Source organism: Stenella coeruleoalba (genome assembly GCF_951394435.1).
Source record: "Stenella coeruleoalba genome assembly, chromosome: 2".
NCBI classification, from domain to species: domain Eukaryota; kingdom Metazoa; phylum Chordata; class Mammalia; order Artiodactyla; family Delphinidae; genus Stenella; species Stenella coeruleoalba.
The window spans coordinates 4992202-5019817 of NC_137147.1; the positions used below are offsets into that span (position 1 = coordinate 4992202).

Consider the following 27616-nt stretch of genomic DNA (forward strand, 5'->3'; position numbering starts at 1 on the left):
CAGGCTACCTGGTTTCTAATATTGGCTGTGTGACATCTGACAAGTAACTAAGGCCCCCTGGGCCTCAGCTTCCACATCTGTAAAATGGGTGGGAGGGCGACCCTAGCACCTACCTCGTAGAGTTAATACAAGGATTAAAGAGTGACTAATCTGTAAAGCCTTTAGAACAGTGCCTGGCATAGTAAGTGCTCAGCCGGTGTCAGCCACCTGCCCTTATTATTACCAGTAAAGCAGCAGTGTGTCTCTGTGAGCCTCATTCTCAGGAGTCAGGCCGCAGCCTCAGCCTTATTTGGAGCCTGAGGGGTGATGGGAGGGGAAGCACCCTTCCTGCAACACTGACGGGCCAAGGCCAGCACTGCCCAGAGGAGTGATGAGGCCTGGGACCTCCCCTACTTGCCCCAACAAACAACAGTGACACTCAGGGCCCAGCAGAGGGCTGGACCACTCCCCCTTGCCACTTGGGGAAAGTGCCACGGGCCCCAGATGGTGGGCCCAGGCTGTGGGTGCTGAGCTGCAGTGGGAGGTGCCCACCTCCCAGGCCCCGCCTTGTGGCATCATGTCCTCCAGGCCTTGAACTGAGGAAGGGGGCTCCACAGGGTGGGGAGGGGCAGGAAAGAGCACAGAGGAGCCCTAGGAAGAGGAGGCAGAGGCTGCTAAAAGCCATACCCCACCTCGAAGCCAGAGGGACCAACAGCCCTGGCCCTTCCGCTGAGCAGGGCCATGATGCTGCCCTGCTCTGAGGGCCCCGAGGGCCACCCCGCCTTCCCTGGGCTCTAGTCTTAGCTCGGCCCCATCTGACCAAAGGCCTGGGACACTCAGCCTCCCAGGTTCATTTCCCCATCAGCACAGTGAGGAGTTTGGCCTGGATGGTCCCCACGGGCCTCCCAGCTCCTAACACTTCCGGATGTCCCAGCGACCTGGAAGATGCCCAGTCAACCACCCCTGGGCAGTGGGGGGTCTCCATCAGCTATTTCCCAGCGAGGCTGGCAGCCTACAGCGGGCAGGGGCCCTGGGCCATGCTGAGACTTTCTGCAGGTATAGCCAGGGGGTTCAGTGGTTATACACCTGGCGGGTGCTAGGGCTAGCCAGCTCGTGTTCACATTTGGCTTCCCCCTGCCTGGCTGGGTGATCTCAGCTGAGATATTGAAGCTCTGTGCACCTCGGTTTCCTCATCTGTGAAAGGGGAGGAAGCGGGCTGTTGCGGGGATTGAATGAGTTCAGGTATGCGGCACCGTTCTTACGACGGTGCCCAGCACACAGGCTACGCTCGGTGGCAGGGTTAATTGTGGTTTCCACGCGGGGCTCAGCACGGTTAGAGGAGCCACAAGGGTCTGGGTCCCTCGCCCACCCCACTTAGGGCAGAGGTAGGGGGGAGTTCGAGAGGGTGACCCTAAAGCTTTTTTCTGCAGCCTCGTACTCCACACTCAGCTTCAGCGAGCAGCTGGGAGGCCCCGACAGGCTTCTGCCCACACCATTTCCTCTGCCAGGCACACCATCCCTAGTGCCAGCTCAACTCCCAGGACAACACCCAGGTTGGGTTGGGATGCCCCACCCAGAGCCCTCCCCCACTCCCCGACAGGGGCCATATCCGGTCCTCACTGCCCGGTGACCATCTATCTGCTTCCCCTCCTTGGCCCCCTATCAGAGGCTGAGCCCAGCCATACTTGATGCCCCTTGACCGGCCTGGCATGAGCCAAGGCTGAGGCCCCTAGTGGGCAAAGGAACTTCCACCTGTGAGCAGGACAGAGGCTGCAGGCCCAGCCCCCTTCTCCCACCCCCTCCCTCCGCTTCCAGGCAGGTGTGAGTCAGAGAAAAGAGGCAGGAAGGGGTTTGTAAACAGTCGCGCTGTTGGCACAGCACTGGGTGACGGAGCACCCGTGGTCTCACTGGGTCCCCAGCCCGGTCGGCCCCCGGGCTTGGGTTGAGGAGGCAAAGGGTTCCCTGGGATCTCACTGAGCAGGGTGGGTGGGGAATGGAGATGACAGAGGTGGCCCTGGCACCGGCGCGGAAGTGGAGAAATCTGAAGCCTCACCAGCGACCGTGGTGCTTGGAGTGGCTGGGTCCAGCGTGATGCTGAGGCCCAGAAGGCTTCTCCCGGAAGTCATCCAGTCATCCCTGCCAGCCCACCCCGGCACTCGCTTCCTCCTAGGCAGCCTGACCCTCGCTGGGACAGCCACAGCCCAGGGGTCACCCTGGACCCATCAGTCTGATGACTTGCCTTGGCCCTACTAGATGCCTTCGTGTTTCTCTTCAGCAACTCTGACTGCCAGGCCACCGGTCCACGCCCTTTGGGCCACGTTCCTCAAGCCGTGCTCCAGCTGGTCTGGGGCCTTCCACTCCCCACCGTGGGCAGGGCAGGCCTGGTCCCCTCCCTCCACCCACCGGCTGTGCCTCTGTTAGTGCAGTGAGGTCACGTCTGCCCTTAAGGGGCAGCTGCCCTCAGGGCTCAGGGTTCTACCAGACTGTGCTCCTGCAGCTGCTTGAGATGCTTGGAGGCGAGCAAAGAACACCTCAGGCTGCAACCACACACCCACAGGGGCCACACGGATCCCAACACATACTGCAGCTGCGGGGTTTCAAAGACATGTGGGCAGGAACACACAAAGAACACGCGTGCACTGCACGCACCACAGGACAGCGTTACAGATGGGCCACCCCCAGGCCACCCCCCACGTTCCCCCCACCCTCAGACTCAGGTGCACGCACCAGGCGCGCACAGGTTGGACGGGCTCTGGACGCACAATGGATAGCCCAGCTGGCCAGACAGACGATGCTCGCCTACAGATCGGGGTTCTCGCGGCTGCACACGACGCCGGCGTCCTCCTGGTGGTCGCAGTTGTGGGAACCCAGGCCGGCGTGCGCGCACTCCAGTAGGTTGCGTTCACTGCCTGTGCAGCGCACGTCGTCCAGCAGGATGGGCAGCGTGTGGCCCTCGCCGAACTCAGCACGCTTGGTGGCCCGCACGGTGTACGCGAAGCCCAGCTGGCGGCACACGACGGCAGCGCCCTTGGTGTCCCAGGCGTCATCGCACACGGTGCCCCAACGTCCACCCGCGAACACCTCCACGCGCCCGCGGCCTGGACTCAGGCCCGGGGGCCGCACCAGGCGCACGGCGCCGTTCGAGGGCTCGGGGACCGCGGTGCCCAGCCGTTCCCGCCGCCGCCCGCCGCCCCGACGGCGCCCGGGCCGCGGGGTGGGTCGTGCCGGCCGCAGGGTGGGCGCAAGTGGAGGGGTCGTGGGGCGGCTGCGGCGGGGAGCCTTGGTGGGCCGCGGGGTGCTCTCCATCCTCCGGATGAACTCTGCGCAGAGGAAGAGCCTGTGTTCGGAAGGGCCCCGGCCGCCCCAGCCCAGCCCACGCGACCCCACCCCACCCCGGCTCTTCACCCCAGAATGCAGACCCCAGGGAAACATGTCCCGTTCTGCCCTCTACTCAGACCCTGAGGATGAGGTGCCCCAAGCGTGCTTCTCGGGTCACCCTGGCCCCACAAGGTGCCCACCTGGAGCCGAACGCCAGGTGCTTCTGCAGCCGTTCTGCACACACTTGCTGGCAGGTGCTTCGTGCCTCTGCTGCTGGGCCTCTCCCCACCCCCATCCCTCCTCCCCTTCTGGGAGTCCCCTGTCTGGCAGGGGAAGGACTCTCACACTGTAAATTCCTAAGCGCAGTGGCAGGGAAGGAGTGTCTGGGAGAGCTTCTCAGAGCAAATGATGCTTTCTGGCTCCAATCTCTGGTTTAAGGGTGAGGAAGCTGAGGACGGCTGATGGGGGTGGGGGGCGGGGAACTGCAGTGGGTGGAGGGCAGGCCAGCAGGATGGGAACCAGCCTGCCCGGGGCCCCTCTGCTCAGGTGAAGCCCTCCCCTCCAGGCTCCCAAGGCTGCTGGTCCCCCTGCCCATCACAGGGGGGGCTGGTCAGGAGCTCTCTAGGTGCGGGGCTGTGGTCCACACTGACCCCGCCCACTGACCCCTCCACGGGGACCTGGACTCATTAGGTGTCGGGGAGCTGTGGTAGGTGATTCCCTTTGTCCCTGCAGGACGTGGCCCTCATGCTTGGCCCAGGTCAGCCATAGGGCTAAACGTCACTCCACGTCAGACACTCTGCCAGGTACTGCCTCCCTCAGGGGAGGTGGAAACCCCAAACTGCTCAGTTACTGTGGACAGGGATCCCGGGGCCACCGGCCCATCTCACTTGGAAACCCACTGAGACAGGGGCTGAGAAAGGGCCTGGATACAAGACCAAGTGCAGGCCGGGGCCAGAACATGAGGCAGACGCTCCCCCAACCTGCACCCTGGCCCCCACTCCACCCGCGGGGAGGGACTTCCAGCTCCCAGGGCTCCTGCTTCTCCTGCTTCCTTCACTGCCTAGGCTGCCCTTCCCCGGCCTCTGCAATGCACTTTCCTCTCCATCCAGGCTCAACCCTCAGGCTCCAGGACCTTCCCAACCCACCCCCTCCACCCCCAGCTCTGCACTGCTCTGGGTCCCCATGGTGCCCAGCACAACTTCTGTCACAGGGCCTGGGACACTAAGTGACCCCTCTGTTTGCCCCAGCCAGGACTGGGCCTCGTCTGACTTCTTCTGTGGCCCCAGCATCCAGCACACAGCGGGTAACTAACAGAAATGCAGAAACTGCTGAATGAGTGAACGGAAAACTCTGCCAAGGCCCCAAACCAACTGCAGCTGGAAGTGAATTCCCCAAACAGCCAGCTTCCCCAGCCTTCCTCTTCCTGGTGGGGCACCCCTTCCTCAGGGCCGGGTACCCCCCACCCACCCAACCTCCCCCTCTTCCTGCCCCCCACCCCAGTCTGCCAGCTGGAGACCTGCTGGGCACACTCAGCCCACTGAAGTATTTCCTTCGGCCCACAGGGCGGTTTTGAAAATTGTGACCTAGTTGCCAATATTTTCAAATCGGGAGATTGTGTAATAACAACCCGAGAAGGCAGGGACCGTATCTGCTCACTCAGCATTGTAGCCCCAGTGTGAAGCGCATGTATGTGGTGGGTGGATGGATGGATGGATGGATGGATGGATGGATGGATGGACAGTCTGCTTGTCCTGAGAACTGGAAGATCTGACAACACTGGGGCACTCTCTGTTCCCACCTAGCTTGGACCCAGGGGAACAGCCCTCTCCTCGGGCCATACCCTCTTCAGATGGCCCCAGATCCCATGGGTGGTCATCGTGGCTTTGCCTGGCCCTCAGCCCATGAGGATTTGTACCCCTCTCTCCCCACCAAGCTCGTCAAAACAGAGCCTTCGTATAGCAGACCCAGCCCAAACGCTCCCCTAGGCGCCCTTGCACCTAGAATAACTCATTCCAATCTTGAGATATACCCTCTTTCTCTGTCCCTCCCAAGAACTCTGAGTGAACCTTGCCTGGGACCAGCTATTTCTCCCTTTGCCATGCTCGTCGTGAGGCCTGCAGCCCCTTGGAGCCTCCCACCGTGGCCTGGGACTGGCAGACACTGCATGAGTGGAAGGAGGTTTAAGCAGCTCCACCCACTCCTGGTAGCTCCTGTGCACGGGGCCCAGTGCTGGGCATGGGGGCCAAGGAAGGGCATCCACATCCGGAAAAGGGGCAGCGGGTGTGGGTTGCAGGAACTCCCGCCGTGTCCCCACCTTGGCGGACACTTACTTTCTTTGGGCACGAAGTGGACGAGGCGGCCCCGGACCTTCACGTGGGCGGCTTGGATCTGACACTTGCCGGGTGGTGCCCGTCTGCAGACACACAAGAGGTCATGAGCCGCACCCTGGGAGCCCGCCCCGAGCATGTCCCCCCCGACATCACCTGCCCCCTGCAGCCAGGAAGGAGGGGAAAGGGCCGGTGTGCATTCAGGCCTGGGCACGTGTGCGTGGTAACAACAGTGGCCACTTACGGAGCAGTGACCCTGCTGGTCCACGCCTCCCAGACCCCGAGAGTCCAACCCCAGGACAGGACCCCCCTGTAACGGCCTGCCAAGTGCCCGCTCAGCCTCTGCCTGCAGAGCAGGAGGGCCACTTCTAATTCTCAGCATGAAGTGTCCTTGGGATGTGATCAAATGTCACAGTCCTTCTCCCCAGCCTGCCGGTCCAGCTCCTGTAACTGTCACCACAGCCCCATTCCTGCACTTTACCCTGGTCCCCATTCCCCACAGTCTCTGAGGAGGGTTTCTCTCTGCCCCTCTGGTTCTGGGATTTCTGGTGATACAGAATCAAAGGGAAAGGTTAAGTCGATCTAAAGAATAAAGTGGGGAGAGGGAGAAAGCCTCGGGGCTGGCAGCAGAGCTGAGGGCTCTGGGGGCCTTGGAATGTGAGGTTGGAGAGGGCTGGGAGAGAAAAGAGCCTGAGAAGGGTTGCCAGGGCTATGAATTGGGTCTCCTTGGACATCTCTGAGGGGCACAAGTAAGGAATGGAATCCCATTTTAATGAGCTTCTGGCCGTTGATCTGTGAGTCTTTGAATGGGACCGACCCTATTCTGGGACCAACCCACGTGGGTCCAAGACTTCAATGGGTCCCAAGAGCACGAGGGGGAAGCCCAAGGGCTGAAGCAGCCACGTGACCCGGGGTGGCTTTCAGACAGCCCTGGCAAGAGAGGGAAACCGAGGAGGGACGTGGGCCATTCCCCCCAGAGGTTGAAACACAGCCCAGCTCACACCCTTCTCCAAGCTGCAGAAAGTGTGGGTTTTCCGGCTGCTTTGAACTCCACATAATAGCCACACGCTTCAGACGGACCCAGCTGAGTTTCGTTCCTTAAGGAAATTACATAAAAATTTTTGTCTTGCCAAAGGGTAGGAGATACACCAAAAAATGTCACAGTGTTTATGTTTGGGCGGCAACGGATGACCCCACCCTACCCCCTCTGCTTCCCATTTCTTCATTTTCCAAATGTTCTGGAACGGCGCCCCTCTTCAATATGTTGTGGATGCACAAAATTACGTGGATTCCAAAAGAGAAAAATGAAAAAAGGGATGAGAAGGGTCACGGAGGGAGGGAGGGGACGGGGGTCTAGCCTGTTGCTGGCTCCTCCCACCCACGAGACCTTGAGCAGAAATCCCTAAGCCTCGGGTTCCCTCTGTTGCGCGGGGGGCCATGAGCCCAGAAGGATGCGGCACAGACTAAAGGAAACAGTGGGTCTCAGGCAGCATCTGGCATGAATTAGGTGATATTTCCTTAGAGAAGCAGTCTTTTTTCAAAAACTGGAAATAACCTAAATGTCCAAGGGACGGATCAGGCAATCACGGTGCAGCGACTCAACAGAAAATTACGCCGCCATTAGAAAGGAGCCTTCTGAGGGTAATGTTGCAACGTGGAAATGTTTACACAAAATAAGGATAGACCTACGAAGAAAAATGCAAAGTTTGCGTGTGCTGCTCCACAATGACATAAACCCAAAGAGGGCCGAGACCTCGGGGAGAGGAAAGGAGCAAGCGCTTGTTTTTCTTGATAAATAGTTATGTCAGTAATTAATAGCTTTGTGCTTTCAACAGAAAAGTGTGGTCAACAAGGAATGTCTGAGAAGCTGTCACAGACTAGAGGAAGCTAACAGGACATGATGACTAAATGCAATGTGGGATTCTGTATGCGATCCCGGAGAAAAGGACACTAGGGAAAAACTAGAGACATCCTTTTGTTTTTAAAGTATGGAGTTACCTCAATTAAAAAAAAAAAGTGTGACATTTAATGAATAGTAATGTACCAATATTGGTTCATTAATTGTGACAAATGTACCATGATAATGTAAGACGTTAGTAATAGGGAAAACTGGGTGAGGGGTATATGGGAAACTCTGTACTATCTTTGCAACTTGTCTGTAAATCTAAAACTGTTCTAAAATTTAAAAAAAAGAATTAAAAAAAATGTGATTGTGGGGCCCATATTTATGGGTCCCCACTGGTATCTTTGGTGCCCTCTTAGCATGAATAGAACTGGACTTTGAGGCTGGCAGATCGGTTTTGAATCCAAGATCTGCCCCTCACCAGCAGTTTGAACTTAGCTAGTCACTTCCCCTCTCCAGGCCTCAGTTTTCTCATCTGAAAAATGGGCATATTAACTACAACCACCTTAAGGAGTGGTAGAGAGGGGAAATGAGGTAATGGAGGGGAGGGCTCCTGGCAGACCGTAGGAGCTGAGGCCATGATGGGCGTGGGGTGGGGGGGACTCACCTGGAGGGGTCGATCACTTTGTAGACAACCCCACGTGCCACTGTGGCACTTGGCACGCCCGTTGACATGAAGTACAGCTCCCCTTGGACAAGAAAAGAGGCAAGAAGTGAGAATGCTGCCTGGAATACCATCCCAGCCAGCCCCACTGCCCCACCTCAGTTCTGAGGTGCACCCCAACCTCCGTGAGCCAGGAGGGGAGATGCTGCAGGTCAGTGTAACTCTCCAGTCCCCAGAACTGGAAACTGAGGCTGAGAAAGGCATCCAGATGTGCCCAGGGGCCTCTGCAGCACAGCCTCCCGGGCTGCCGGCTGCTCTGCCCGGACCCTCCCAGGCTCTGACCTCTGGACTCTTGTCTCCTCCCTGGTGACCCAGCCCCACCTCTGGTGCCTGCCTGGGCTTCATGCCCAGGATCACACACCTCTGAGCACCAGCGGAGGTCCACAGCCCCGCCCCCCACTGGCTGCTTGCTGATGACGCAGCCTCCTCATCCCCACAATGGGCCTGCCTCATAGGGCTGTTGTGAGGATGAAAAGAGCGTAGAGGAGATGCTCCATCAGTGTGAACTATTATTGCTGCTGCTATTGTCATCGTTGCCCAGGGTCCAGGTCCTGCCAAGTCCTTGGGGACACAGTCTCTCTCCACTGACCAGCAGGCGCCTCCCAGGCAAGTAGCAGGGGCAGAGGAGTTCGTGCTTCGGGAACCTCTAGTGTGAATCCCAGCCCCTGCGCTTGGCCCCACGTGAGCTCCAGCAGCTCCGGGACAGCCCCACGCAGAGCCTCTGTTTGTAGAAATGGAATTATGAGCACCTGGTGCCACGGATGCTCTCGGGGAAATTGAGCTTTCTGCTCTCTCCCACCCCCATCCTGCCCCCTGGCCCTTGTTGCCACAGGTACCCATGCCCAGGAATTAAGCTTCATTATTCTCAGCTTCCAGATGAGAAAACAGAGGCCCAGAGAGGTCAGGTGACTTGCCCAAGGTCACGCAACTGGTGAACGGTTAAGCAGGACTGGAACTCAGAAACATCTGCTAATGTAGGAGACGTGGTAGCTGGGAGGCCCAGACACAGGCCACATGTGGCTCGTTATGATGGTTCAGCCATGCTAATACCTTCTGTCCTTGTAAGAGGCAATGGAGAGCCCTCCCAAGGATGGGGGTGGGGGTGGTTTCCCCAAGGAGGGGCCAATACAGACAGTGAGAAGGGAGCTTGAAGGAAAGTATGTCCCTGGTGACTGGTGCAGTCAGGGAGGGCTGCATGAGGGAGGTGTTTGAGAATCAAGGCCCAGGAAACCTGGGGAATTCTGGAAGGGGAAGACACTTGAGAGGTGACCTGTGCAACTAGGGTAGACCAGCTGTGGTGGGGAGCTGGGGGCTGGGGAGGGCAGGATGCTGAGTGGTCAATGGCCCCTGACCTCCTTCCAGGAGCACCAGCCCTGCCTTGGTGGGTGGTGGGAGCGTGGCCTGTGGGAGTGGGGCGGGGGGGGTGTCAAGTTGGTGGGGGGAGGAATAGGCCCACAAGGTGTGATGCACCCTGTGGGAGGGAGCAGGGCCCCTGGCAAGCAGGCCCCTGCTGCAGAGTCCACAGGCACAGCTATGAATTTGCATGTGGCTTTGAGCCTTACTTCCCTTTCTGGGCTCCTGTCTGGAGAGAGGCCCTTGGGAGCGGCCACAGTCCCCTCCCTGGCTGTGCAGCCCTCCTTGACCCTATGCTCCAGGCGCTGGAGCAACTCGGAGCTCCCCGCACGTGCTGCTCCCTTGGCCTGGATGCCCTTCTCCATTGTCTGCCTTTGCCTAACCAAGCTTGTGCTTGAGGTCCTGCTCTGGGAGGCCTCCAGGGGCCAGGCTATGTCCAGTGCCCCCCACCCCACGACCAGGCAGGAAAAGTCAGACTCAGTTTCCCCATCCGTAAAGTGACAGCATTGGACCGGGTGCACCCCAAGGCCCCATCCAGCCTTAATCTGCAGGAAGCCCCCAACCCCGTGCATGGGCGGGGAGCCCCCACGGCACTATTAAGCCCTGCCCAGGGCCACACTACCCTCCTGGTGTCTGCGGTATGGACTGTCCCTGGAGGACACTGGGCCAGCAGAGGTCCTTGTTTTGCAATTTGCACGTGTCAGAAGATCATGCAGAGAGGCAGAGGCCAGAGGGAGCTGGGAGACGTTTGCTGGCTTCAGACCCCCAGGTCTCTGGGCCTTCCGGGGCCACCTGCCCAACTCACCAACATGCTACCCCTGGGCTGTCTGTCTTTGAGGGGCCTCCTCCTGGCTGTCCAGCCCTTGGTGTCACTCAGAGGGCTGAGGAAGGGCCCCCTGGGAACTGGGCTTTCCAGGCCCTCCTCTGGGTCTGGGCTCTGGAGGCGGAGGAGGGTGGGGGGAGGGCATCCTCCCCTTTCCAAAACATGTTAACTCCCTAATGACCAAAAGAAATGGCTTTCAAGGGCCCAGTGGGCTCAGGGAGGGTGGTGGGGTCTGAGGCTGCCCTTTTGAAAATTTAGACTCTGACGTGTATCGGTTCAACAAAGGTTTCCCAGACTCAGGCCTGGGGGCTCTGGGCACTGGGCCCTGCAGGGGACACCTCTCGAAAGGCCCCTGGAAAGGCGTTGCTTAGTAACCTGGCCAAGCATCCACCAGGCCCCACTGGGGGCCCCTCAGCTTTTGTCCAGGGACAATCCGGGGCCAAGGACAAAGGCGGGATCCAGCCTCCATGGTCCTTCTTCCTCTCCCCTCCCCCTCTGCTCCTTGCATTGAAAACACAAGTGCCTGAATGGGGGACCCACTAACAGGCAAGAAAGCGGTGCCCACCACGTTCTGAAGACAACGCGGCTTCATTTATAGGCCCTGATACATTTGCCATCAGGAACCCAGGGAGCTGGAGGTCCCCAGGGAGGCACTCTTCCCCCACCTGCCTGCATTTCCACCATCACAGATCCTTTCCTGGTACCATAACGGCCCTGGACTCTTACCTGTGGGGTCACGCTATCCCTCCTGGCAAGCCTGCCCAGGGTGAGAGTTGGGGAAAGGGAAGGACGGGGACCACTGCTCCCATCTTCCAGATAAGGAAATGGAAGCTCAGATGAGTGAGAACTGACACCGAAGCAAGGCTCAAGCCCTCTGAACCCGTCACTCTCCAGCCAGAAGGTGATTTCAGGCCTGAGATGCCATCCCTCGAATCCCAGGCCAGAAGGACCCCTGGGGTGGGGCACAGTCCCAGGCATCGGCAGCCTGAGTGGAGAGGCCTCAGGGGCGCTCACCGGCCTCGTCCTCCGCGAAGGAGATGATGTGTGGATAGTAGTTGTTGATGAGGCCCGGGAACGCACAGGTCTGGCCACGGCCCATGCAGATCTCATTGTACCGCCACTGGCCTGTCCCCAGGTTCTCTCGGAGGGACATCAGACGCCTGCAAAGGAGGATGGCCTGTGGGGTCATGCCTGGCAGGGTGCCCAAGGGAACCCCACCCACCAATCCATCCATCCAATCATCTATTATCCATGCAACCAGGACCATACATAACTTGCAGGGTCCAGTGCAAAGTGAGCATTCAGGGCCCCTTGTTCAAAAAGTACTAAAAATTTCAAGACAGTAACAGCAGAGCATTAAACCAAGCGTGGGCACTTCTGAGACGGAGCCCCGTGTAAGCGCACAGGCCGCACATCCATGAAGCCGGACTCAGGTGCAGGCTTTACTGAACACCTGCTACGTACCAGGAGAAGCACAGGGGTGAACAAGACCAGCTTGGTTCCTGCCCCCTCAGCTCAACGCCACCTGCTGACCAGCAGGAGGCAGTCAGGAGCTGACTTCCAGTTCAGACGCCTCCAAGGCTGGTGCCCTGGAGTTTCCACATACTCTGGAGCTGCCTCCACTTCGGAGCGTGAAATGGAGAATTTGGCATCTTCAGAAAATGTTGATCTTGTCCCTTACTCCCTTCTATGCCTGTCAATCACCTATTGATACTTTCAGGCCCTGCTCGGTCATCCCCTCCTCTGGGAAGCCCTCCTGACTGCCCCTGTGCTGGGCTTCCCCAGCACTGCTCACAGGCTCTCTGAGGCTGGTCTCGAGTGGACCGAGTGTGGGTCTGTCTCCCCGACTTGGGTATGAAGTACTCGCCAACTCTGTTGCTTTGGCCCTGGCACAAAGCCTGACCCAGCAGAGGGGTTTGGGAAGTGTTGGCAAAATTCATTGAATTTTTGCGTTCGGGTGGCTTGGGCACTCCTGGGGGACGGCAGAAGGGAAAAAGGAGAATCGGGGTAAAAAAAAGGGGTTTCATCTAGACCCATTTTCCAGATGAGATAACTGAGTCCCAGAGGGAGACCCTAAGCTGCGGGAAGGACCCAGCAACCAGAGGCCCAGGTCAGGTTCTCTGTCAGCTTCAGCTGTAGATGCACTGGCCACAAAGCCACCCTAGGTCAACAGCCTGGAGGAGGTAAGAATTCTGCCATCCTCGGGCTTCCTTATTTCCTCTCCCAAGAGACCCAGTTCAGCTGCCCTTACGTGGAGAGGCTAGGGTGGGAATAATTAAGAACTGGTGGTCCAGTGGTTAGAATTCTACGCTTCCACTACAGGAAGCCCGGGTTCAATCCCTGGTCAGGGAACTAAGATCCTACAAGCTGCACGGTGTGGCAAAAAAACAAACACACAAGCAAAAAATTCATTTCACAGGAGGCTGGAAGGGTCCTCAGGTAACCAACAGATCCTTCCACCTTATTAAACAAGCAAAAAAAAAAAAACACAGAAATTGAGCACATTCTAGATTCTAAGTGCTGTATGTGTATGAACAGGTCTCAAACAACCCTAGTAAGCAGGTACTATGATCATTTTGCAGGTGAGGAAACTGAAGCACAGAGTGGCGAAGTAAACCGGCTCAAGGTCACATGGCCAGCAAGCGTGCCAGGCTTTGAACACAGGCCATCTCAGCTGTACTTGTAAACATCATGCCAGGTGTGTGACTTCCCTGGGCCTCTCTGGTCCTCAGTTTTCCCCCCTCTATACAGCAGGAGAACGAGATGGTCATGGGTCTCCATAAGCTCCCCTGGGGAGAGAGTCTGACCCACAGCAGCCTTGGGAGGTATGTTCTACCCCCTCTGAAACCTGTTTGGGGTGTGACTCATCCCAACCCCTCTCCCAGACACACACACACACCCTCTAGGGGCTCAGTGGGTGGAGGCAACACTGCCGTAAAGCATGGCTCCACGGGTCCCACGGGCAGACCCCAGCTGGAGCCCCAGCTCCCCTCTCTCCAGCAGGGTGACCTCTCTGGCCTGTTGGCGCAACGGCAGGTCCTGGCTCACAGGAGCCAGATGGCCCCGGGGCTGTCAAGGGTGTTGTACATTCCCCCACGTTTCACCTCTGCAGTCCCTGCCCTCTCAGAAATGTTGTCAGGCCACTTACCCGCTCATGAAGTCTCCGAAAATGTAGAGGCCGTTCAAGTTCGGGTACTCGCAGCCCCGGTACACGTAGCCCCCAGTAACCGACTTGCCCAGTTTGTGCGGGTAGGCGAAAATCGGCAGCACATCATCTGCAGAGGCGGGAGAAGCTGGGTGAGTCTGCGGCCGGTTCCCAACAAGGCTTCTTGGGTGGTCCTGAGTCTTGCGGGGTGGGGGTGGGGAGGAGGGAGGGGATGGGGGGAGGTTCCCGAGAGGGCCCCAGACAGTCAACCAGAAAGGGTGGTGTTTCAAGTTTGTAAAGCGGGGGGGAGGGCATGGGTTTGCGCGGGCAAGGAAGTCCCGGTCGGGGGCGCGGTTGGCCACGGAGGGAGGCGCGGGCGCACAGCCGTGGAGTGGGGGGCAGATCCGGGGAGACAGATTCTCGAGGGCGCGGGGGTAGGGGGCGGGGGGCGGTCACCGAGGGAGGTGTTGGCACACAGCTTGCGGTCGTAGCACTCGAAGCCCTCGCGGGCGCGCCAGCCGTAGTTGCGGCCGCGCTCCACCAGGTCCACCTCCTCGAACTTGTTCTGGCCCACGTCGCCGCAGAAGAGGCGCCCGCGGCCCGCGCCCGACGCCGGGTCGCCGCGGTCGAAGGAGCAGCGCCACATGTTGCGCACCCCGAGGGCGTAGACCTCTGGCCGCGCGGCGGGGTCGCCCACGAATGGGTTGTCGGACGGGATGCGGTAGAGAGGGCCGCGCTCGTTGCGGTTCACGTCGATGCGCAGCACCTTGCCCAGCAGCGCCGACCTGCGGGCCGGGTGAGAGAAGGAGCCGGCTCGGGGTGTCCCCGCGCCAGGGGCTCGGGCAGCGCGGGGCAGGTGCGGGGATGGGTGTGCCGGGGCCCGGGGCCCACGGCCAACCCAGGTGCAAGGAGAGCCTCGGCTGTGCGGCCAGAGACCCCAGGTTCACGACCTCCTCAGCCACTTACCAGCTGGGTAACCTCATTCATTCATTCGACATTTATGGGGCACCTTACCAAGTCCCAGGCCCTGTCCTAAGTATTGGGCATACGTACCATCTATTGCTTTGTTTCATCCTCACAACGAATCTTTTAGGTAGGTGGGTGCTGTTGTGATCCCCTTTTTACAGACGGGGCAGCTGAGCTCAGAAAGGGCATAAAACATTCCCAGGAAATGATAGGACTGGGATCCAGCCTAGGCAGCCTGGCTGCAGAAATCCAAGCTCTTTACCACACTTTCTAATCTCCCCGGACCTTGGTGTCATCCACTGTGATATTAGGTGGTCCCTCTCTTTCCTGCCTACTCACAGGGCTGTGCTACAGGGTGCAGATCATGCCAGAAGAATTATTTCTATTTACAGCTTTCTTCCAGCACCTAGCACGGTGACTGGCACGTAGCAGGTGCTCATGAAGTGTTTGCTGAGCGAATGAATGAACACCTGCAATCAAAGTCAAGTGCCCCATACAAGAGTACAGGCCAGGGCAGGGAGACGGGAGAGAGAGCACCTCAGATCTTAGCAGGAAACGGGAGGCTGGGGTACTCGCCATCTCTCTCATACACCCCCAGTGCCATCGCAGCATGTCAGAGAGCCAAACAGGCCTCAGAAGCGGTTTAGTTCACCCCACACTCCACACACACCACCCTGATCTCAAAGATGAGGGGGACAACTTGCCAGGTCCCTCAGGCAGCTCTGGACCGGAAGCGAGGCCACTCCTCGGCACCGTGCAACATCAGCTTCTGGAGCCCTTGGAGCGAGGAGACCTCAGGATGTGCCCTCCAGGGCCGCGCAGAACGGGGTGCAGCCCTAACCTCCATGCAGCCCCTGGGGGTGAGCGGCTTTTGGGTCTCATTCATCGCATAACAAAAGTGACACATGATGGAGCCTGTAACATGCTTAAAGATGTACGCCCTCTTCATCTGTGATTTTTTGATGCGCTTACTTACTGCGTGGTTTTCCCCAGCTGTTAGCATTTTGGTGCACTCCCTTTGGCTTGCTTTTCAAGGCAGGACTGGCTGGTCCGCCCATTTGATGCAACTGTGTACCCCATCATTCTCACATAGCATCAGCACCCAAGCTTTTCCCTCCTCATTAAAGGTACCTCACAAGTATTCTCTTTCATGATGATAAAACGCTCTCCCCCAGTAGATGTCCCACAGTTAATCCCCTATTGCGGACTTCTAGGTTTTGCCCCAGTGAGTTCCTCTCATACGCTCCAGTCTGCTCACCACCAAGCTACAGATTACTCCCCGGAGCCCATACGCCACGCACCAAGCTTTGATACATAAGTGGGCAAAACTCATAACAGCAAAGTAATGTTTTAAGTCCTGTCCAATTATCCACAAATCCTTAATTTCTATTTTCTCAACTTCATCTCTAAATACATCCCAAACATGAGAACGCTGCAATGATTCTTACACTGTCACATATGAAAGCACAAGTCACAAATTGGGAGCACTTTAATTACTGTAATCAACGGCATACTCGCTATTTTTACTTTCTGGGCTGAGGAAGGTTTTGTGATTTTGACTAAGAGAATGGCGGAGGCTGCCCTGAGACTCCTGGATATCCTCATCTATATGCACGAGGGGTGTGTGTGTGTGTGTGTGTGTGTGTGTGTGTGTGTGTGTAAGGAGGGGAATGGTGGCAGGCCATCTACTCAAGTCCAGAAGTGAGGAACTGAAAGCAAGACTATGCTTCAATTTCTGGGCCATCTTGGGTGACCCTTGGGGCAGAAAACCCACATGCCCATCCACACAGCCCTGCCCCAACCAGCCCACACTCCCCATTAGGTCTGAAAAACACCCTTTTCCTTCCTCTGGCTCCAGCAGGGCTGGGCAGACTTCAGAGAAAATCTGATCTTCCCAGAGGCTCTGTGATGTCACCTCTCAGGTACCCATGACAACGTGATCACCTTTATTCTTCATGACTAGATAATGATGATGATGAATCCCATGGGGATTCTTCTTCTTCTCTAACTGATGAGAGGAAGTGACTGGGTTCCCCAGCTAGCTAGCTGCAGACTGAGCTGGGGTCCAAAGCCCTTGCTACTACCCTACACTTCGTGGCTGAGGAAGTAACCCCCCCTCCAGGATAGTATGTAAACTAGGCGTATGTAAAACAACCCACCAGCCAACCAAATCAGAACATACTTGTTTTGGGCATTTCCAAACTTTCCAAAGGGGTCTCCAGCCATCCCGCCATCTCCAGTAAAGATGTAGAGGTACCCATCATCCCCAAAGAGCAGCTGGCCCCCATTATGGTTCGAGGCTGGTTCTTCGATCTCCAGGATTATCCTAAAAGAAGATAAGCACCCCGCCCCCCCAAAAAAAACCTCAGCCAAAACACAAAACAAGATCACAGCAATAAAACCTCCTGTCTCCTGGATGCCGTTTCATAGTTGGAAAGACTTTTCATATCCTTTATAGCAGGTGATTTTTATAAGGATCTGGCAGGCTGGGCAGGAGGAATAATTCACGCCATTGTGCCAATGAGAACCGAGAGGCTCAGAGAGGTTGAGCAACTTGCCCAAGGTCACACAGCCCGTAGATAGCAGAGCTGGGACTAGAACTCAGGACTTCCAGTTCTGGTCTAGTGCTTTTTCCACTCTCCCCACAGCTAGCACCTGCCCTGTTAGGATCAAGCGAAGCTGTTGACCCAATCACTGGCACAACTGGTTTCTTCGTCATCACAGCTACCCACACGCCAGCCACTTAAGCTGAGCACTTCTGACACACTCTCTCATTGATCATGTGCCATAGCTTCTAAGGAGGTGGGCTGGATGGTGTGGGTTGTGCTCAGTCACACTCATTCCTCAGCAACCTCCTCTCCTGCCAGGGCGGAACCTTCCGCCATACTGCCAGCCAGCTGGCTTCTGGTTAGGGGCTTGCCAACGGAGGATGGAAGGCAAGGAGAAGGGAGGGGCCACATTTCCCTGGTTTCTGGTGCTGCCTCCAGAAGGGGTGGTTGCAGGAAGGGCAACAGTGGCTGGCAAATAGGGACTCCTGGGTTTCCACCCAGACATCTGGGTACCAGGAGGGGCAAAACTCAGAAGCACAAAGATGCTTTTGCCTTTTGTTCCTCTAGCTTCTCACAGGAACTCATCTTTAGGTAACCTGACCATCCCCTTTTCCTTCTCCATGCCTCCCAATCCCTTTGTAGTCAACTCCTTGTACTAAATTCCCTCTGATCGAAATGCTTAGGCTGGTTTAGGTGTTCCAGGATTGGTGACTGACTTGCCAAGCCCTTATTAATACAGATGAGAAACCCGAGATACAAAAATGTCAAGCAACTTGAACCCAGGACTTTGGACCTTCAGAGCCAAGACCAGAAGCCTTTCTATTGTGAGGCCAACACACACGACTTGGTAAGTCATACACAACCCCAAACTCCAGGTCCTCCATGGAGAGGACAGCTCAGACTGTCGGTCATCCATCTCCCATTGGGGTCTCAGCCCTGAGAAAAGAGACTGACAGCTGACTCAGGCAAGGATGGTCACTCCCTCCTGGCTCTGCCCTGAGCCAGCTGTGACTACTTCTGCCCCTGCAAGAGTCAATTTCTTGGCTTGTACGTGTGAGGTCCCCATAGAGCCTTTGCTGAACCCTAACTCTGCAATATATTCATCTGTTTATTTTGTGTTCCATCTTCAGTCTTCATCAGGAATCAATATTTAAAAGTCACCATTGAAGACACATCCACTCTGTCCCTCTCTCTCCCCTCTGTGAGATCCATGTGATAAACTTGGCCTCTCTTGGAGAACTGGTTGTGCAGCCTCATATAAGGTAATGAGAATTATGTTTTCTCCTTTTGCCCTGGCTGCCGGGAAGCTCACAGGCAAAATCTACATTAGACCTCACATTAGCCAGCATATTTAACTCCTTCTTTTTATAAGTTCAATGTCAAGAGTTTACAATTTTATTGAATGCATCATGTGCTATTATTTGTCTATTTGCCCTCAGATCAGTCCTGGTCCTCCCCTTACATGCTCCTCTACTTCAGGGGGCCAGCTCCTGAAAACTACATTTCCCATGCTCCTCCGCTATGTGGCCTCCAGCTAGGTTCAGCCAGTGGAAGGCATTGGCCAGAGACTGGAGGGCGGAGAGTGGGGAGTAGCAGGTGGAGAGGCAGCAGTATTTCTCCCTCTCTCTCTCTCTCTCTCTCTCTCTCTCTCTCTCTCTCTCTCTCTCTCTCTCTCTGTTTCAGGCAGTGTCTTGGCAGTCCCTGACTCCAGCTGGCTTCAGCTCCCCCCACCCAGGTCCACCATGGTTCTAGCTTCCACCAAGTGGCCCCAGCTCAGGGGCTCCAGTAACCCCACTTCTCACAGCCGAAGAGACGGAGGCAGCTCCCTCCAGTTGTTAAACCCAGAGTTGCCGCCCTTCTTCTCCAGGTTGCTCTTTCATCATTTCCAACACCCGAGGATCAAATTCTGCCTATTTGAGTTACCTGGTACAGGATTTATTTTCCCATTGGAGACAGATTATGCATGCCCTTCTTGCCAGGCTAGGTCAAACCTGTTTTGAAAACAGTTGGGGCATAACTAATACCCAGAGAGCAGGCTGGGTGTTGAGAGGAGCAGAGGCCTGGAGGCAAGGAACAGATAAAGCTGTTGGGGGAGGGTGGGGAGGAGAGCAATCTGCCTGGGGGGCAGAAGGTCCAGGTGAGAAATAGGAGGTGGGGCCAGGTAAGACTGGGGCCTCGGGCCATAGTGCCCTGGTAGGAGCAGTGGGTTGGGCCTGGGAGGCAGGCAGACAGACCAGGGCTCCAGCTCTGACACTTCCTAGCTGTGTGACCTAACAGTCCCATCACCTCTCTGAGCCTCCACTTCTTGTAAAATGGGGCTGTATGAGAACCAAATGAAAGGCACCATCTGAAGTACCTGATCCAGGAGTTGGACATGAGCCGGTGATGTCTGTTTGGCAACTACCCCTCCCCTGACCCCAGAGCAGGGGGTTCGGCCCCCTCACCAAGCGTGACATTCAAAATATTTCACAGCTCCTGGGGGGCACAACTCCAACTGGCCGTGTGTGGTCACGCCAGGGCTCATCCATGCTCGCAGCCCCGCCCCTCCCGCCTGCGCTCCCGGGGAACCACCTCTCCGAGTCGTGGTCCACAGCGTTCATGTCATCCTCTGAGACCCTGAACTCGCTGATGCGTATCCACTCGTGGAAGCCCACACCCACTGAGTAGTAGACGTAGAGCTTGCCATTGTGCCGGAAGCGGGGGTGGAAGGCGAGGCCCAGGAAGCCCCGCTCGTCGCCCTCCCAGGGCGAGGTGAGCACGGCCCGGCTGATGTTCAGGAAGGGCTTCTCCAGCCGCGAGCGGTCCGGCAGGTAGACCCACACCAGCCCCAGCTGCTCGGCCACGAAGAAGCGGTGGGAGCCGTCCTGGGCGTGGACCATGGCCACGGGGTTGCGCAGCCCATTGGCCACCTCCTCCAGACATAGCTGCAGGCAGCCCATGGCGTCGGCCACCACACGGCCCAGGTTGGAGTTGAGGTTCTCATTGACCAGCAGGTGCGGGAAGCAGTAGTCCGTGTCGTCCAGGGACAGGTAGCGGCAGAACTTGGCGCGGTTGCCCTCCAGCGTCCAAAGCTCGCGGTCGGGCGACAGGTGGCGGAAGAGGCCCCGGCACGACTGCCACAGGTCCAGGCAGTAGTCCTCGCAGAGCCCGGGCACGGTCCTCAGGGGCGTGGACGGATCCTCTGCGTCGTAGAGGTGGGCCGCATACGGCGAGCATTCCTGCACAGACAGGGACGGCTCAGGGATGCTCTGGGGTGGTCTTACCAGCTATGTGACCTCGGGCAGGTCATCCCATCTCCTAGAACCTCAGTCTGCTGATCTGTAAAATGGGAGGACGCCATCTGTCCATTACCACCAACTGTCTCAACCACAGCAGCAGCTACACAGGGCCTGTATCTCCTCGCCTTCATTCCTTCTCTCTCACCTGATGCTTCTGTTAGAATAACCACACTATTACTACTACTACTAACATTCGCATCAGGAGCTAGTCTTAAGCACCTACTGTGTGCCAGAAAGGATCTGAGGCCTTTTTATACACTTTCTCTTTTAATATGCTGCCTCTGCCCTATACCTCCATGATTCACTCCACTTTTTAAATTTTTAAAATTAATTAACTTTTTTGGCCACGCCATATGGCACGCAGGATATTAGTTCCCCGACCAGGGATCGAACCTGCATCTCTTGCATTGGAAGCATGGATTCTTAACCACTGGACCACCAGGGAATTCCCTCACTTCACTTTTTTTAGATCCCTACTCAAGGGGCACCTCCAGGAAGTCTTCCCTGACCACCCAGCCATCAGCTCCATTCCCTCCTGGCCTCTGACTCGGCTTAAAAAACAAAGAACAAAATCTTAACATTCCCTGATATTATTATAAAATCAGTGTGTTTACATGTTTATTGTCTGTCTTCCTCAGAACCTGAATTCCACGAGGGCAGAAATGTTGCCTGTCTTGGGCACTGCCGTATTCCAGAGCCTGAGACCATGTCCAGCACATAGGAGGCCCACAGTGAATACCTAGGGGTTGTGCTGAGCACTGACCCACTCTGACCAGCCCTTAACAGGGAATAAGGGCTCCTCCCTCCATTATTCATTTAATCATCACAAGGGCCCATGAAGGGGGGCTTCCCTGGTGGCGCAGTGGTTAAGAATCCTCCTGCCAATGCAGGACACATGGGTTCGATCCCTGGTCCAGGAAGATCCCACACGCTGCGGAGCAACGAAGCCCGTGCGCCACAACTACCGAGCCTGCGCTCTAGAGCCCGCGAGCCACAGCTACTGAGGTCCGCGCGCCTAGAGCCGGAGCTCTGCAACAAGAGAAGCCACTACAATGAGAAGCTCACGCGCCGCAACGAAGAGTAGCCCCCGCTCGGCATAACTAGAGAAAGCCACGCGCAGCAACAAAGACCCAGTGCAGCCAAAAATAAATAATAAATTAATTAATTGATTTAAAAAAAAAAGAGCCCATGAGGGTGAGAGTGCTACAGATGGGGAGACCCAGGTGTGGGCCCTCCAGTGTCACCCAGCGCCATCGGTCAACATGGAGGATCTGGGTTTGGTCTCGGGCCAACCTCATCCTCCCAGCACCGGGGAGGCTGGTGCATGTACACGTGTGAGTGCGTTGATTACGCACATGCCCACATGTCCCCCTGACCACCGGGACCCCCTTCCTCCATCCCTTAGTCACCTTGGGCTCAGCCCCTCCCAGGCAGGGCCCTGGGGCTGTCCTCTGCTGCCAGAGCTGTTGTTCTGTGACACAAATGAATCAGGAGCCCCCCCACCCCCGGGCACCTCTTCAGACCTTCTTGACCTCACTGGTCCTGGGGTCTAACGTCACAGGGCAAAACCCAGCAGCCGTGGCTCACCCCTCACCTCCCACCGAGGGCATCCCCATTGATGAGACGCTTGGGACCCCACTCATCTCCCATGTGGGCCCCATCCGGAATGTGGGGGAGTTAATGCCTGATGTGACAGACCTTTGGCCCCTGGGAAAAGGGAGCTGACAGATAACCTGCTCCGCCTTCCTCCCCCCACCCCCCGCCCCAGGACAGTCCTGATTCACAGTTTGTGTGGTTTTTCTGGAACCCCAGTCTTGCCAATTCAAGCATCCGTCACGTTTGGCAGCAGCCGACTCGCAACTGCATTCTTGACTGGCTCTCCCTCTGCCCCTTGCCACGTCTGCTTACAGCGTCCTCTCACCATAATAAGGGAAAGAGCCATGAGCTTTGCCCCGGGTTCTGCTTTCTGGGAACCCAGGCAGTGGCAACAAATGTGACCAGGCCTCTCCCAGCTTCAGGCTCCAGTGCCCACCACCTGAGAGCTGAGAGCCCCCCAGAGCAGAGGCCTCAGCACCCCAGGCTCTCTGAGGGACTCCCTCGGCTAGAGCCTCTGACCTGAGCATATGTAACTGTTACGAGTCCGGTACCCCCCGCCCACCCCCTGCGTGAGCTCACCAGGTCAAGGCCAGGTCTGACTCAAGCCTGGGCCCCCGAGGCATCAGGGGATGCTCTTCCCACAGCGGGGGAGGCGCAGACAGGCACACGCTCCGCCCTCACAGGCAGGGCCAGGCTGGGTTCCAACAGGAGGCCCTCAGGGGCAGAGGGTGGCAGGCTGCCCTCCTGACCGTGTTCTCAGGCTCCTGGCCAGGGGCCGTACCCTCCCTTTACACGACTGGGGCTTTTAGTCACACCACGGCCTGTCCTCCTGGCCCAATGACTGCTACTGTGGGGCTGAGGGCCACTTGGTGACGTGCTTGTGTTTCTGGTCAGTACTGCCCAGGCCCAGACAGGGAAAGTGTTTCCACATGTTCCGGACGGCCAGGCCCTGGCCTCTGTGCGGTGCCGCCTCTCCCACGGTTCCCCTGGGGCCTCTTGTGAGTCCAGCTAGCAGCCGTGGGCGGACCAGGGAGGGTCTGTGTGCGCACACGCCTCATTTAGTCATTGCGAGGTAGGGTCATTGTGATTTCTACTGTATAGATGAGAACCTGAGGCTTCAAGAAGGCCAGGTGCCAAAAAGTGGCCAAGCCGAGGCTCAGACCCAGGCCTCACGAGGCCCAGACCGGGGCTTTTCTCAGATTACTCAGCAGAGTTCCATTCAACAAGCGTTTACTGGGTACCGACTCTGTGCCAGGCACTGTCCTCGGCTCCAGAGACACAGTGGGGAGCAAAACGGACTTCTGAAAGCCAATCTGAAAGCCTCCACTCATCCAAACCCCACCCAGAACTAGAGATGGAGCAGGGAGGGCCTCCGGGGAGCCAGGTTGGAATTTCAGCATCCATGCGTCAAACCCACTGGGTCCGGCCAACCCTTACTCATGACCCATGCACTCTTACTTACACACAATACAAACCTGGTGCCCAGGCCTGAGCAGTCCAGAGCAGGAAATGACAAGAGGGTGCAGCGGTCGCTGCTCGCAAGGAGTTCAGTCGGCAACTAGCCTCACGGTGGTCAGTGAGGGGGAGGCAGCAGAAAACCCATGGAAAACCAACCCGGTATCACATTGCTTAGCTGTCTGGGCCTTTCAGCACAGGGGCAAACAGCCTGCCCACATTATTGCCCCGAGGTTGCCAATGTGCCGTCACTGACACTCATGACCCATGGTCCTGGGTCCCGAAGGCTTCTTCTGTCCACCGTCTACTCTTGAGGTGGACCAAGTCTATTGTTTTTTGGTTCCGCCATGCAGCTTGCGGGATCTGAGTTCCCCGACCAGGGATTGAACCCGGGCCCTCAGCAGTGAAAATGCTGAGTCCTATCACTGGACCGCCAGGGAATTCCCCAGGAAGACTGAGTCTTTGTACACAATATTCTCTTATCGGACGTTCCCTCCTCGCCCACTTCTGCATCTGGCAAACTCCTATTCATGACTCAAAGCGCAACTCAACAGTCTTCCCTTACACCTCTATTCTCTCAGGGCCCTGATCCCCCAGCCCTTGTGGATGCTCCTACAGCTCTCTGTCCGTATCTCAGACACAACACTCACCAAACTGTAATTCTGTAGCTTGCAGTGTGAGCGCTCCACTTCTGCTGTCAGCTCCCCACTGCTCAGCTGGTCTGCTTGACTAGGACTTAGTTACCTCTTTGTGTGTCCACCCCATAGGCTGTGAGACCATCCAGGGCAGGGACCCCAGGGCCCAGCACATGGTGGGGCTTCAAGAAGGCAGGCAAAGTGATTAAGAGAGGGGTTTTGGAGTCAGAGCACACTGGAGACTGAGTTTACCATTCCCTGAGTGACCTTGGGCAATTTCCTTAACCTCTCTGTGCCTATGTCTTCATCTATAAAAGGGGAAAAAATTCCAACCTCATAGAATCATTGGGAGGAATAAACTGAAATGATGCATGTGTTTGTTGAAATAATGCTCAGACAATACGGACTATCAAGAGGCAACTCAGTGTCCCCTCCTCCAGGAAGGCTTCCCTGACTTTTTCAGGGTAAGTGTGGCTTTTCTCACTATGGCTCCACAGTCACCCTTGGGAAGGCTTTTGGCCATTCTGGTAAGTGTCTGTGTGTCTGTCTCCTGAAATGAACAAGGGAACTTTTGAGACTGAGCTTGCTACTGGCCAACTGCCTCTGGGCCCAGCACCCAGCATAGGGCCAACTCCTAATAGGCTCCGAGGAAATGTCTGCCCAGTACCTGAGCCTGCAGAGCATGTTTTGCACAGACTTCTATCAGAAACCATGCTTTGATGATTTTAGGTACTTAAAGAGGCCATCTCAGTTACATGGGAAGTTCGCTATGTGGACTGGCTCCCATCAATCTGGGACCTGAGCTGCCATGTGTCACAAGTTGTCTCTTCTCCTCCTGATGACATAGGCATCAGCTGGACGAGGGCAAAGCCCCAAGAAAGGGTCTGAAGGGGCCAGGAGGGACTACTGGCCTCTGGCTAAGGAGCCATCCTGGGCATCTAGAGGAGTTGTGGGTGCCAGATAGGGGCAGGTTCGGGGGAGACTTGGGCGTAGGCATGGTTTCATGGTCTCTCTCCCCATCTGGAGTCCAAGCAGATGTGGATCCCTGAATGCCGTCATTGACTGAAACTTGTAAATAAAGTACCTTGGCCACCTCCCCTCGTGGAAATCAGGAGGTGCTGAATCCAGACGCAGCCTTGGCTTGCAGAGAATACCATCCCCCATCTAGCATTCTCCTTCCCTCCCTCCCACGAGGTCCTGGCAGGGAAACTGTGATCCAGCCTCGGGTGTACTCTCCAAGCTTGCTCCAGACATGAGGTCACTCCCAGAGATGCCTGGGGTGAGATGCTAGTGGCCCTTCTACCGCTGCTTGCTTAAGGCCAGGCCGTACTGGGAAGGTTCCCAAGGAGAGAGGGAGCCTCCTGCCAGGGGAGGGGTAGCAGGCCTGAGCCTTCCCTTCTCCCTCCTCAGACTTGCACACCTTTGGGCCCTGCTGAGCCTGGCACATAGTAAATGCTCAATTAAAAAAAGGGGGGTGGATGCACGTACTCTGCTATGTGACCAGGGTGGGAAGACCTGAAGATCTGCCCCAGGAGTCCCCAGGCAGGTGAGCTAGGGGGACACCTGACCAGACCATTCCGGCTCCCCTGAGATGCACAGTGTGGGTGCTCAGCAGACTCCGCCAAAGGACAGCTGCCCACCCCCTTGCATTCTGGAGCTCCCCAGGGTCTGTCTCCTTGTCTGCTCCCAGCCCCCCCTTATTTCTTACCCAGATGGCTCATTCACATGGCAACGATCGTGGTCCAAGTGCCACCACTGAGTTGTGTGACCACCAAGCAAGTCCCTGCCACTCTGGGTGTTCCCTGAATCAGCCTGTAGGCCCCACTCAGTCCCTGCTCAGGGCAGGGCAACCAGTGGGGACCAAGGAAGCACTAGAGAAACCCAGGCAGAATCATCCACTGAGCCCTGAGTATGTGTCATTTAGTCTTCATGGCAACCCTGGGGTGGGGGAAGCTAGGGTCGCCCCTGTTGTAAACACGATGCAACTGAAGTGCAGTGATGACCTGCCCAGGGTCGCAAAGCCAGGAAGTGGCAGAGCCAGGATCGAACCCTAGTATGTCTGGATCTAAGCCAGCCCTCTCGCTCCTCCCATCAGCGCCTGCCCCTGCCAGCTGAAGGCTACGACTCTGTGCTGTGTGGGCAGGACCCCTCCACTCATGGGTCCTCCCACTGCCCAGCTGTGGGGCCAGGGCCAGCCTTAGGACTTCTCAGCCTCCACCCATTGCCGGCCAGGGCTTCTGCTCAGGCACTCCGGAATCAGGAAAACGAACAGCTAAGGCACAGTCTGGTGCGAGCAGAAGCGGGAACTCAGCCCCCACAGGGGCAGAGGGGTTTCACCAAAGGGATCTCACTGGGGTAGTCTTGGAGGATGAGAGTGCCTATGCCTACGCCGGGTGGGAGTGCCATCCCGGGAAAAGGGCACAGCACAAACCAAGGTATGGTCTGGAATCACCTGGGACATCTCAGCACCGGGGGTCACCCGGGATCGAGCACCAGCGCACGTCAGGATCCCGGAGTACTGAGGGGCTGTCAGACAGCTCCTCCAGGTTGGGGGAAGGGCCCTCACTGGGAGAAGTGTGCCCCCAAACCCCGCGACAAACCCAAGTCCAGCGCTTTGACCATGCCCTCTGCAGGGGTCTGCGGCTCCCATCTCCCCGGGGGGCAGCGCAGGGGAGCCCCGAGCAGGACAGAGGCTTCCCACCCTGGTACTCCAACAAGGGCAGGGCTCTCCAGGGCCGCGGCGCTGGGGGTCTTTAGGCGGTGCCAGGGCAGAAGAGCCCCCCAAACTCTGAGGGAGTGATGACCTCATCAGGAGGGGAAACCGAGGCCCAGATAAAGCCCAAGTCACAAAGCTAATGATGGCAAAGCCCAGAGCCATCCCAGGATGCCCGAATCTCTGCCCCGTGCCCAGTTACTCCTGCGGGGGTGGGGGTGGGGGCTCGGGTTACAAAGCCCGCCGCCCACCCTTGATCTTGTCCCAGTGGGGTGCCAGAGCCGACCTCCCATCTAGGAACTAGGCCCCTGGCGCGCGCCCCGCGCGCCCGCTCACCTGGCACAGCAGGTCAAGCGCGTAGCCGGCGCACTCGGCCCAAATCGCGGCGTCCACGCGCGCCGCCAGGGCCCCGAAGCGCCGGGCCAGCGCCGCGTCGTGCTCGGGAGCGCAGCAGCCGAAGGCCGAGTACTGCGCGCAGAAGCGCAGCGGCTGCGGGGGCCGGAAGGGCGGCCTGAAGTCCAGGCACTGCGGGTGCGCCGCGGCGCCGAGCGCCCGCAGCGCCAGCAGCGCAAGCAGCGTCCAGACCCCGGTCCCGGCCCCGGCCCGCCGGCCCGCCATGCCGCCGCCCCGCTCCGCCCCGGCCCGGCCCGGCCCGCGGAGGAAGAGGCGGAGGGAGGGCACCCCCGGCCCAGTGCGGCCCACGAGTAGCCGCCGGCCGCGCCCTGAGCGCCCGCCCCTCGCCCCGCCAGCACCCTCCCGGGGCGCCCGCCCCGCAGGGCCTGGGGTTTGGAGACCTCCCCTGCTAGGAGGTCACCTCTGGTCGGGGACGTCCCGGCGGGACTGAAGGAAGAGGGGCGCGGTGCAAAACTCGGAACTCGGCGCAACCTCTGTTCCCGCCGTTGGGGCAGCCCC

General features: G+C 57.6%; 1 protein-coding gene across 1 annotated transcript; it reads right to left on the reverse strand.

Moving 5' to 3' along the window:
* Nucleotides 1-2749: 2749 nt before the first annotated feature.
* Nucleotides 2750-27408, reverse strand: HHIPL1 (HHIP like 1). Its single transcript, XM_079913417.1, has 9 exons — nt 27041-27408; nt 19599-20245; nt 16661-16804; nt 13969-14297; nt 13516-13642; nt 11382-11527; nt 8135-8216; nt 5628-5710; nt 2750-3299 (listed from the first exon to the last, which is right to left on the reverse strand). The coding sequence occupies exons 1-9, from the start codon at nt 27320-27322 to the stop codon at nt 2779-2781; spliced, it is 2361 nt and encodes a 786-aa protein (XP_079769543.1). The 5' UTR covers nt 27323-27408; the 3' UTR covers nt 2750-2778.
* Nucleotides 27409-27616: the final 208 nt, after the last annotated feature.